This window comes from Triturus cristatus, chromosome 11 (genome assembly GCF_964204655.1).
Source record: "Triturus cristatus chromosome 11, aTriCri1.1, whole genome shotgun sequence".
Lineage (NCBI taxonomy): Eukaryota > Metazoa > Chordata > Amphibia > Caudata > Salamandridae > Triturus > Triturus cristatus.
Genome location: NC_140594.1, coordinates 661,695,941 through 661,708,497, shown reverse-complemented (window position 1 = coordinate 661,708,497; position 12,557 = coordinate 661,695,941). Strand labels below are relative to the sequence as shown.

The 12,557-nt window shown below is 47.2% G+C and overlaps 1 protein-coding gene across 2 annotated transcripts in view; it reads left to right on the top strand.

Moving 5' to 3' along the window:
• SLCO2A1 (solute carrier organic anion transporter family member 2A1) overlaps window positions 1-12,557 on the top strand; it is a 530,482-nt gene that overhangs the window by 404,747 nt on the left and 113,178 nt on the right. For both annotated transcript variants that reach the window (XM_085634233.1, XM_085634232.1), the window contains exon 9: window positions 11,411-11,594. In XM_085634233.1, coding sequence (XP_085490359.1) covers window positions 11,411-11,594 — 184 coding nt within the window. The remainder of the gene's footprint in view (window positions 1-11,410; window positions 11,595-12,557) is intronic.

Sequence of the window (12,557 nt, the reverse complement as noted above, 5' to 3'; positions counted from 1 at the left end):
ATGTTCCGGGAACGCTAAAACACCATCGTCCTTAGTATACTTAGCCCAGTTATCCAACCATATACAGGTATGATACCCATATTTCGCAACCATAAAGGATGCAGGAGTTCTCGTCGGAGGTAGCAATTCACCTTCTCTAGTTATTATGTTTTTATCCTTGTCGAACCACCTTTTTATTTTACCGAACAAGGATTTCTTTTTCTTTTCCTCCGGTTGGTAATACATTTTAACGTTTACCAATATTCTCCAGTCCCTTCCGCAACTGTACAATCTTCTGTCCAATAACAGCGCGACTCACACTAATGCACCAATCCTGGAGCGTCTACGTCACCCTGTACTCCTTCCAATCCCTGCCCGGCTCACACCAGCGCACCAATCCCAGCGCGAGCACTGTTCTGATCCACTACCCAATCACAGCGCGGTCTGTATGACTCCCTGACGTCACCGCTGCAGACGCTTCTGCTCTGTCTCCTGTCACTCGTCTACCCCTCCTTTACAAAGCCTTTTCAGTAGACTTCGTTTCAGATTCCACAAAATCTATTAGTTACAACATATAAACATCTCCATTGTCTGCTTCGCTAACCACAGAATAGTAAAGAAAATTCTTTCTCACAAAAATCCCGCTCTTCTCTAGAACAGCGCTTACCTCTGCTCTACCACGGAACTATCACTTTCGTTGACACAGTAGCACATCCCTCTACTCTGCCCTTCTAACATGCATCCATTAACTGTTTCCTCTAGGACTGCTCCAAAGAGTCTTACAATCAACTAAATGCTCATTCATTCACGCACTTTCACACCAGAAAAGGTAGCACATGCACACAGAATCCTGCCTTTCCCGAGAACAGCGAACAGTCTGTCCCACTACAGAATTATAACACACGTTAACCAAGCAGCGCTTACCTCTGCCCAGTCCTTCAGACAAGCTCAGAGAATACCTATTACTTCTCCAGCAGAACGCTTTAACGGCAAACCTTACGGATCCCTGGGACTTAAGACCAGAGTTTCACAGATAACCTTCGCTACCATACACACTCCTTTTATACCGAAAATATATCCCTAATAGTAACACACGACGATGTCACTAATTCCGAACCCAGACAATGTGACGCGCAACTTCAATTGTCACACGTTTTTCCTGCATACGTACAGGTAATTCCAACAATCCCGTCTTTCCCGAGAGCAGCACACACTTCCCTCTGCCCTACTACGGAACCGTCACCAGCTCCCAAGTTCCAGAAGCCGTACACACTACATAGAACTCAACACGACGACTTCAACATATAGTATTAGTACATATACCAACATCAATCAATAAATCAATGAATCAAAGCCTATGTACAAGCAATCTATCAGATCAAGACAATAATCTAAAACCATCATACTGCTACCAGGAAACTGCTGCAGATCGGCGCATATAAATTTTCCCTACTTCCACGGACAGAGTAAACCTACAGTCGCACGCACATACACTCATCATACGCTAGGGCCCATCACACTGAAATTCACACTATTACTCTATCCACACTAAATATAGGAGAGAAATCAAAACCAATCTGCATCTAGAACGAGGTCAATGCGACCATAAAGACATTGTCCTGAGTCATGATTTAAAACATAGGAAATACGTTTGAAACTTAATAAATGACAAAGAAATAACCACCCGACACTGGAATTCAAACAAAAGTCATATTTTATCTAAATTAGTTCAAATGAAAGTCAATCAATAGCAAAATCATTATTCTCATAGTTACCTATTCTAGCTAAATGAGTCAGGGCAGGTCTCTCAGTAAAGTCTCTCGAGCTGCCGTCCTCAGCATAGGTTCAGGAAGAAGTGGCCAAAATCGAAATGCAACGCCACAGACCCTCTCTAGTCTAGTATATTTATAACAAAACTAGCGAAATAAAAGTTACAAACAAATTCTGAATGTCCATTGAGCCGCTGAGCAGAGCGAGCAGGAAAGGATGTCACTTGGTAACATTTAGAAAACCTCCGCTCAGGAAAAATCACAAAAATAAAAACACGGAAGAAGGAAACTCGAGTTTGCAAATGATACATTCATGAATGCTCTTCCTTGGTACCATAGCAGAACCACCGCAGGTTTATCTTTGTCCATTGTGGCTTTATTCTTCTCCAAGGACAATTGGAAGCATGCCCAGAGCTGCTGTCCTCACGGAAACTTTTAATTCAGACAGAGGCTGTGGTCAGGTGACTTTCAACCATGTTCAGCAAGGCCTCTCGTCAAAATTCAATCACTCGAGCGCAGGCTGTAAATAGCAGCCATCTTGGTTTAGGCCAAAACGGACCATCTTAATTAAAAGAAACACAAAACAACATTACCACATCATAATGATTATACAGTGTTAATCCCCACTAATACCCTTATGTGTATGTAATTACCTAGCCGTCTGCAACACAAAGAAGCATTAGCACACGTTATTTAAAAAACGTTTGCGCTTAAACAAATAACAAAATAGCACTTTTGCGACACTTATTTAATTAATTTGCTCACCAATTTAAGTCACATATTAATAAAGCAACATATATGCATTCCCACGTGTAATTTTCTCTCATTAGCAATGTTGATTAGTCAAGATTTCTAATAATGTTAATAATTAATGATTATAAATTAGTAATTTTAATCATGACAAATAACATAAACTGGAGTTTAAATCTCAATACATTTTCATTAGAAAACTCTGCTCCAGCACACCCCATATATGAAGTGTATTAAATAACGTTTGAACTCTTTGAGCAAGAAGCTGTTTTGTTTCAATCTGCAAATAAAACATTATGCAGCAAGTGATTTAAATTCACATGGTAGATAATAATTCCACATTGGTAAAGTGCAAACATGTCACCCTAGGGGTATCCAGGCGCTGGGGAGGCCGTCATTATTGCCCAGAGTCACATGCTGCTGAGCTGAGCTGACGCCGGGGATCGAACCGTGAGCCCCGTGCTCCAGAGTCAGCCACTCTGGCTGCTGCACCACACCCCTCCCCTGAACTGCAGCATTGTTATTATTGCCCAGAGTCACATGCTTCTGAGCTGAGCTGATGCCGGGGATCGAACCGTGAGCCCCGTGCTCCAGAGTCAGCCACTCTGGCTGCTGCACCACACCCCTCCCCTGAACTGCAGCATTGTTATTATTGCCCAGAGTCACATGCTGCTGAGCTGAGCTGACGCCGGGGATCGAACCGTGAGCCCCGTGCTCCAGAGTCAGCCACTCTGGCTGCTGCACCACACCCCTCCCCTGAACTGCAGCATTGTTATTATTGCCCAGAGTCACATGCTGCTGAGCTGAGCTGACGCCGGGGATCGAACCGTGAGCCCCGTGCTCCAGAGTCAGCCACTCTGGCTGCTGCACTACACCCCTCCCCTGCACTGCAGCATTGGTATTATTGCCCAGAGTCACATGCTGCTGAGCTGAGCTGACGCCGGGGATCGAACCGTGAGCCCCGTGCTCCAGAGTCAGCCACTTTGGCTGCTGCACCACACCCCTCCCCTGAACTGCAGCATTGTTATTATTGCCCAGAGTCACATGCTGCTGAGCTGAGCTGACGCCGGGGATCGAACCGTGAGCCCCGTGCTCCAGAGTCAGCCACTCTGGCTGCTGCACCACACCCCTCCCCTGCACTGCAGCATTGTTATTATTGCCCAGAGTCACATGCTGCTGAGCTGAGCTGACGCCGGGGATCGAACCGTGAGCCCCGTGCTTCAGAGTCAGCCACTCTGGCTGCTGCACTACACCCCTCCCCTGAACTGCAGCATTGTTATTATTGCCCAGAGTCACATGCTGCTGAGCTGAGCTGACGCCGGGGATCGAACCGTGAGCCCCGTGCTCCAGAGTCAGCCACTCTGGCTGCTGCACTACACCCCTCCCCTGCACTGCAGCATTGGTATTATTGCCCAGAGTCACATGCTGCTGAGCTGAGCTGACGCCGGGGATCGAACCATGAGCCCCGTGCTTCAGAGTCAGCCACTCTGGCTGCTGCACCACACCCCTCCCCTGAACTGCAGCATTGGTATTATTGCCCAGAGTCACATGCTGCTGAGCTGAGCTGACGCCGGGGATCAAACCGTGAGCCCCGTGCTCCAGAGTCAGCCACTCTGGCTGCTGCACCACACCCCTCCCCTGAACTGCAGCATTGTTATTATTGCCCAGAGTCACATGCTGCTGAGCTGACGCCGGGGATCGAACCGTGAGCCCCGTGCTCCAGAGTTAGCCACTCTGGCTGCTGCACTACACCCCTCCCCTGCACTGCAGCATTGGTATTATTGCCCAGAGTCACATGCTGCTGAGCTGAGCTGACGCCGGGGATCGAACCGTGAGCCCCGTGCTCCAGAGTCAGCCACTCTGGCTGCTGCACCACACCCCTCCCCTGAACTGCAGCATTGTTATTATTGCCCAGAGTCACATGCTGCTGAGCTGAGCTGACGCCGGGGATCGAACCGTGAGCCCCGTGCTCCAGAGTCAGCCACTCTGGCTGCTGCATCACACCCCTCCCCTGAACTGCAGCATTGTTATTATTGCCCAGAGTCACATGCTGCTGAGCTGAGCTGACGCCGGGGATCGAACCGTGAGCCCCGTGCTCCAGAGTCAGCCACTCTGGCTGCTGCACCACACCCCTCCCCTGAACTGCAGCATTGTTATTATTGCCCAGAGTCACATGCTGCTGAGCTGAGCTGACGCCGGGGATCGAACCGTGAGCCCCGTGCTCCAGAGTCAGCCACTCTGGCTGCTGCACCACACCCCTCCCCTGAACTGCAGCATTGTTATTATTGCCCAGAGTCACATGCTGCTGAGCTGAGCTGACGCCGGGGATCGAACCGTGAGCCCCGTGCTCCAGAGTCAGCCACTCTGGCTGCTGCACCACACCCCTCCCCTGAACTGCAGCATTGTTATTATTGCCCAGAGTCACATGCTGCTGAGCTGAGCTGACGCCGGGGATCGAACCGTGAGCCCCGTGCTCCAGAGTCAGCCACTCTGGCTGCTGCACCACACCCCTCCCCTGAACTGCAGCATTGTTATTATTGCCCAGAGGCACATGCTGCTGAGCTGAGCTGACGCCGGGGATCGAACCGTGAGCCCCGTGCTCCAGAGTCAGCCACTCTGGCTGCTGCACTACACCCCTCCCCTGCACTGCAGCATTGTTATTATTGCCCAGAGTCACATGCTGCTGAGCTGACGCCGGGGATCGAACCGTGAGCCCCGTGCTCCAGAGTCAGCCACTCTGGCTGCTGCACCACACCCCTCCCCTGAACTGCAGCATTGTTATTATTGCCCAGAGTCACATGCTGCTGAGCTGAGCTGACGCCGGGGATCGAACCGTGAGCCCCGTGCTCCAGAGTCAGCCACTCTGGCTGCTGCACTACACCCCTCCCCTGCACTGCAGCATTGGTATTATTGCCCAGAGTCACATGCTGCTGAGCTGAGCTGACGCCGGGGATCGAACCGTGAGCCCCGTGCTTCAGAGTCAGCCACTCTGGCTGCTGCACTACACCCCTCCCCTGAACTGCAGCATTGTTATTATTGCCCAGAGTCACATGCTGCTGAGCTGAGCTGACGCCGGGGATCGAACCGTGAGCCCCGTGCTCCAGAGTCAGCCACTCTGGCTGCTGCACCACACCCCTCCCCTGAACTGCAGCATTGTTATTATTGCCCAGAGTCACATGCTGCTGAGCTGAGCTGACGCCGGGGATCGAACCATGAGCCCCGTGCTTCAGAGTCAGCCACTCTGGCTGCTGCACCACACCCCTCCCCTGAACTGCAGCATTGTTATTATTGCCCAGAGTCACATGCTGCTGAGCTGAGCTGACGCCGGGGATCGAACCGTGAGCCCCGTGCTCCAGAGTCAGCCACTCTGGCTGCTGCACCACACCCCTCCCCTGAACTGCAGCATTGTTATTATTGCCCAGAGTCACATGCTGCTGAGCTGAGCTGACGCCGGGGATCGAACCGTGAGCCCCGTGCTCCAGAGTCAGCCACTCTGGCTGCTGCACTACACCCCTCCCCTGCACTGCAGCATTGGTATTATTGCCCAGAGTCACATGCTGCTGAGCTGAGCTGACGCCGGGGATCGAACCGTGAGCCCCGTGCTCCAGAGTCAGCCACTTTGGCTGCTGCACCACACCCCTCCCCTGAACTGCAGCATTGTTATTATTGCCCAGAGTCACATGCTGCTGAGCTGAGCTGACGCCGGGGATCGAACCGTGAGCCCCGTGCTCCAGAGTCAGCCACTCTGGCTGCTGCACTACACCCCTCCCCTGAACTGCAGCATTCTCGCTAAACACCTTGCAACTTACAGGAAACCAAATGATTGGTGAATGAGGTGCAGATCTGCCTCTGTCAACCATATGATAGGGGGTATGCTTCGTATATATTTAGATAAAGCTGCAGGTCTGGTTAGTCGTTCAGGTTGAACTCAAGTGAAAATGTACACATGGGATGCATTGCAGAGCTGATTGAGGTGGGCTCACCTCAGCGAGGCTACTTTGATGTGTAGAAGATCAGATCCTTAAGCAGAGTCTGTGCTCCACACGTCTCGTGCAACTTGACCGATCACTAAACTTGTTTCTATTTTTATTTTTTATTGGATTCCAAATAGCAATCATCAATATCATACAAAACCGTTACACTTTTGTTTTTTTATTGAATTCCAAAAAGAAATTACAAATGTCATCAGAATTCATAGCTAGAGTCACACAAATCCCATGAATACCATGCATGAGTGGTGAAGTCCAGTTTATTTCATGCTTCTCACCCACTACGCATACTCATTCCTCGATAAATAGCTGTCAAAGTTTCCCTAAATCGGACTAAATTTTCATCCAAAACATTGCTTAATGCATACTAATACTCTAATTTCCCTCCTTTACAAATGTTCTTAAGCCAAGCCACAAAAAACTGGTGATTGTGTCAACTATCTTAATTGTTTTATAATTGACCACGTTGTCAGCATGGCTATTTATTAATTGTCTCATACGATGCTCTGCGTGAAACGAGCAAAACATATTTTAAGTCTTGTTGGACAGGTAAAGGCAGTCTCATGCATATTTGTTTCACTACACTCTTTAAACAAAAGAAAGTTGACTGCATGATATCATCGAGTGTGGCTATTTTCCATTAAAAAATTGATGTGACACACCGTGTTACCTTGTCACAACAAATTATGAAGCACCGTTTGATAGTCGGCAAATAGTCCTGACTTTTGTGATCTTCTTCATGTAGATTTCTAGAGCTTTATAGCATGACTCTATAGCATGACTCTAGAAGCAGAACGATGTAGGATGACTTACAGAACTTTCTCCAACCCAACTATAGACAAATAGACTGTCCTTTGTTGCAGGTAGGAAGGGTAAAGTCATTACCAACAGTGATTCTAGGCCTTTTGTGTGATACCTCAAGAAATCCTGATCATTGTAGTTTTAGTTTGTGCTCAGGAACCTAATCAGACTAATACACTACTAATACCTATTAGCAATTATTTGCACTTGAAATGTCCAGGGCTGGAAACACAGGGGCTTATTTACAAGCCCTGTGTATACTGTCGGAACATCACTTTTCTTGACCTTGCGGCGGCGCACTGGGTTTACCCATATTTAGGAGGCTACGTAAAGCCACCCTGAGTGACTTTTCATGGCCTCGTAGATATGGTGTGAGGCGATTCAGCGCAAGTCGCTGAGTTGCCTGACACTATGATTGGGAGGCATGCCGCGTAATACCCATTGCATTTGACACATTCCCAAATTTACAACATGTGTAATCCTGAAAATGTATCAAAAGCCTACGCTTCCCCAGGAGTGCTGTAAGGGTTGTTTTGGTGAAGGGAGGTGTCTTTTCCCTCACAAAATAACCTGATTTAAACACAGACACCGTTGCACCATGGTGCAAGGATGCCTGCGTTGGCCCATGGCAGCCATTAGTGTGCCAGCGCTGTGAAAGAGGGCAGGAATGCACCATATCTCATAGAGATGGCACTTTCCTGCCCTTTTCTTTTGCAGCAGGAAGACTTGTGACACTGCCCAACGCCTAAATATTAGAAATGAGGGCCAGTGTATGTAACACCAGAGTGAGGTGGCCACTCCAAAGGGCGGGTAACACATTGGGCTTGACTCACAAAGCTTTTGCAGTGCGTGGTGTGACTTGCTTTTGGAATTCTGGAATAGGCCAGTAATAATGCAAGAATAAGTCCCAGCAAAATCTTTGTGAATCAGGCCATTTGTGTGCTTTGGATTGCTAAAGGATAAATAATTTCGGAATAATTTGAGAAACACTGACCATTATTGCAAGGGCTCTTGCAATGTTGGGCAGCCGAACGAATATCCTGGAAGCCAGATATCAGAGACTACAAAAACAGCTAATACTAGGCAAAGAGTACCCTGACCTGATCACTACAGGAAGGAAATCAGTAGAGAATTGCCAGTGGGCTGACGTTACTGACACAACGTTCACCCCACTGCTCAGAAAACAGACTGCAAAAACAAACCAGATAGACCGGATCAGCACCACTTATGCATGACAAAATAGAGCCTGACAAGATTTCCTGAATATATGGACATTTTCAAATGTTCACAGAAAAGCATTAAAAAAGCCTTAAAAAGACCTTGTCACTATTCGCCAAGTGTGAAACAGAAGTTGGCCAAACAAATTACTGAAGTATCTTGTAAAATGCAATGGAACACGTGTCGAGAAACCAATTTCTTAGCTAAATAAAAAGAATCTCATCACTTGTAATTGACAGAAGTTGTATGAATCTCAGATAATAAAATCCGATTGAATTTAAATGAGTATTTGCCATTATAAGCAAACGATTTAAAAACCGGGGGGCTCATCTACAAGAAAATGATACAGTGCGGTGCTGCGAGCCATTTAGCTTCACTGTGCTGCATCATTTTCAAACCACAGTGATGCGTCGTATTAACAATACAACGCATCCCTGTGGTTTCCCCTTCCCTGGCACACAATTGGATGCCATGCGCCAGTGTAGTGTACGCACCCTTGCGTCATTTTGCAAGGGTGCCTGCGCTGCGGGGATGATTGTTTTTGTGCAGGAAGGGAAACCATCCTAAACAAAAACAATAATGAATGGCTTTTTCCTCTTTCTATGCGTGCTGCAGAATGCAGCACACATATAAAGAGGAAAAAATGAGGAGAAATAAAAGGGGCATATTTACTAGGAAACTGTCAGAGTGCGGCGTTACGCCAAGAAGGCTAACGCTGCCCTCCGTCAGTTTTCAAATGCAGGGATGCGCCATGTTCACAAGAATACGGTGCAACACTGCTTTCCCTTACCTCTGGTGCTAAGTGTGGCTGCCTAGCGCCATCGCAGGCATTCTTGCACCAGTGTGCAAGGGTGCCTGCGTTGCAGAGGAAGATTGTTTATGTGCAGGAAGGTGTCCCTTCCTGCACATAAACAATCAGTAATGGCGTTTTGGAACTTCTATGTGTGCTGCAGAATGGAGCACACACAGAAGTTGCAACTCATCATTTTTTTTAATGATTGTTTATATGCAGGAGGGGACACCTTCCTGCACATAAACAATCAATGGCGTTTTGCTGGTTCTTTGTGTGCTACACAATGTAGCGCACATAGAAACAGCAAAAATGAGGAGAAGTAAAGCATTTCTCCTCGTTTCGCCATGTTAAGACCAGGTTTTCCCCGGTCTTAATTTTGGCACTGCCCCATATTTACGCCACCCTTGTAAATATGGGGCAGCGTCAAAATCAATGGGTGTTGCGGCAAAACGCCTACCGCAACACCCATTGCCCACCCCTTTCATGCTAAGTGTAGCTTGAAAGGGAGCCTTATTCACAAGGTCGCTAAGCCACGTTAAGTGGCTTAACACTGCCTTGTGAATAAGGCGAAGACCCTATTGCCACAGAAACATCGGAAAAAGTGAAGTTCCCGTGGTGATAGGGGCTTGTAAATATGCCCCAAAAGTATTTCTCCTCATTGCACCATTCCTACGCCTCCCAAGGGGAGGTATAGGATTCCGACACATTCACAGTTTTACAAAATGTTGTAAATCTGGGAATGTGTCAAGTTCCATGGATGTTGTGTGGGAACACCAACAGCAACACCCATGGAACGCCCCTTTCACGCAGAGTAATGCATGAAAAGGGCCATATTTACAAGGCCGTGAAAAGTCACGCAGGGTCAAAAAAAGTGACGTACCAGCGGCACCATGGGCTTGTAGGTAAAACTCTGGATCTGCTGGTGAAAACAGAAAAGGCAGTAAAAGGCACCTGCGTAACAAACTCGGATTAACTGCAACCAGGGGCATATGCGTAATGTTCAGACCTGTTAAACTGCCTCTCTTACATTAAACAGGAATACTCCAAGAGTAAGTCGCTGATGACTTTATCCAGTAAATCAGCTGACAACAGTCATTGCCCCATCTTAGAATGCTTAAAGATTCAGCTAAGAATATATTTAAAGAACTACTGGGAACAGCCAGACACACCACAAAAATACCTAGGGAATTTAAAGAGAACATACGAGGACAAAGCTGAAAATATATTGTTAATGTTCTCCACTAAATACCCAGTCAAGACACTATCTGAAAATATCCCGGGCACATCTGCGACTGCACAGGAGGTGTTTAAACCTACCCAGTGATGCGTCTGTGAAAAACCAGGAACCCTGGCTTTCTTGTTTCCTACCAAGGAACTCAATCTGAAAGCATGGTCGTTATTGAACAACATATCTAACGTGTGGAGAACAGAGAAGAGTGATAGGCTCCTCAAAGCTGTGTCTCGCCGTTGCACACATGCCCACGGCCCACTGACTCCTAAGCAGATGCATTTAGTTATCAAGCAATTCCATACATTACTCACTCCTCATGTCCACATTCATGTAGTCACACACTCACCAATATATTTACTGATGTATCCCATTCATCAGGTCAGTGGTAAATGAAAGAAGAACACGCAGATCTATCCACACCTATGTGTGCTCCAGATACTGAACTCGCTCCAATCTCCTGAATATTATGTGTAAACTCATTATTGAATAAATGTTTACTTTGGCCAGATGTGTAGCTGACTTTTTACTAGCTCTACATTTTTTTTGTTGCACATGATTCTTGGGAATCTCCAGATTTCCCTATAGATTAGCCAGCCTCACAAAATGCTTCCTTTAGCCTTCCTTGGAGCATGAACAACAAAGCCTGGGATTAACCACCCTTGGAAGATCCAAGAAGGTAAAATGAAGCAAAGATTTAGTTGGTAGACTAGCATGCCTGCTATGTGGCTTCTGCAACACAGCATTTTGGCTTGCCCCTCGGTCCCGCTTAGTATAGAAGGCACTCCAGCTAAACTAATAAACGTGTGGAAAGAATGCTATTGTATTTTTCGAACTCTCCTTTATGTTTTTAATATTCTTTCTTTCCTTTCTCCCCTATCAGGAGCAGTAAATTTGCCGGCAGCTGCCTTGGGCATGCTTCTGGGAGGCATTGTTATGAAGCGCTACTGCTTCTCGCTTCGTGCCACCCCACGCTTTGCTCTGTCCGTGCTCCTGGTCTCTGTCCTCTGCTGCCTACCCCTTTTCTTCATGGGATGTCCAACACAGCCTGTGGCAGGAGTGACCAGGTAAGGAGATGTTTGGGGATCCTGAAAGATATCTCAAGGTTTAAACCGGAAATCTTGTCAAGGTAGAGAGTGAGGATAGAGGGACTCCATCAATAAGCACAAAGACTAAGAGTGGGTTTATCTTTTCAGATATACTCAGGAAACATCAGACGGTAGAGGGAGATAATCGGGGTTATTTGGGGTTTGGCAGGTGTACTGCTCAACCAATGAGATGTCTAGGCACCACCTCTGCTGTACCAGGTGCACTCTTTCCACCAAATCTACAGTTTGCCACTACTGTGGTTGGCTTTTTCGGCAAAAGTGCTCCCGCCAATATGCCGGGATCTATTCCAGGAAAATTGCACCATGCCAGCCAACCTACTGTGCCATGGTGACATGCCAGAGTGTTTAGATTTTGTTTTCCAAAGATAAGATTGTAAAGCAGGTCTTGTTTCCGTGGATGCACTGCGGGTTTTCTTTTAGCAAGTTGAGAATATTGTATGTTTTTCTAGTTTTGGACCACAAACCTATGTATGACAGTACTGGAAAGAAAATACAGCATCAGAAGCCATGCCTTAAATGTAGTGAGCCATACGAAACCCATGTAGAGAGCATTACTGCAGCAGCTGGCTCATTGAAAGACGTTTTTGATAGCAGAACTGATGCTTTGCTGTCAGAAACAGGTTTGTTCTTCCGCCTTTAAATGAGGCGTAAACCCACAAAGACAATTGGAACACTTGCCAATTTTCAGGGGCTATCCCATTATTACCCTCCTCTAAAACACCCCATATAACTGAGACTCAGATATCTTGTTCTCAAGACAATTTTCAGGCCCACACACATAAGCTGCAGATTTGCCCACTTGACTGCGAAAGATATCTTAGGTCTCTCTGGACCAGTCCCTGAAAATTTCACTGTCTTAGCATGTAGAACATACACAATCCTCTGACATCATGAGCTGGGGCCTGGATGTTTTCAGGCATA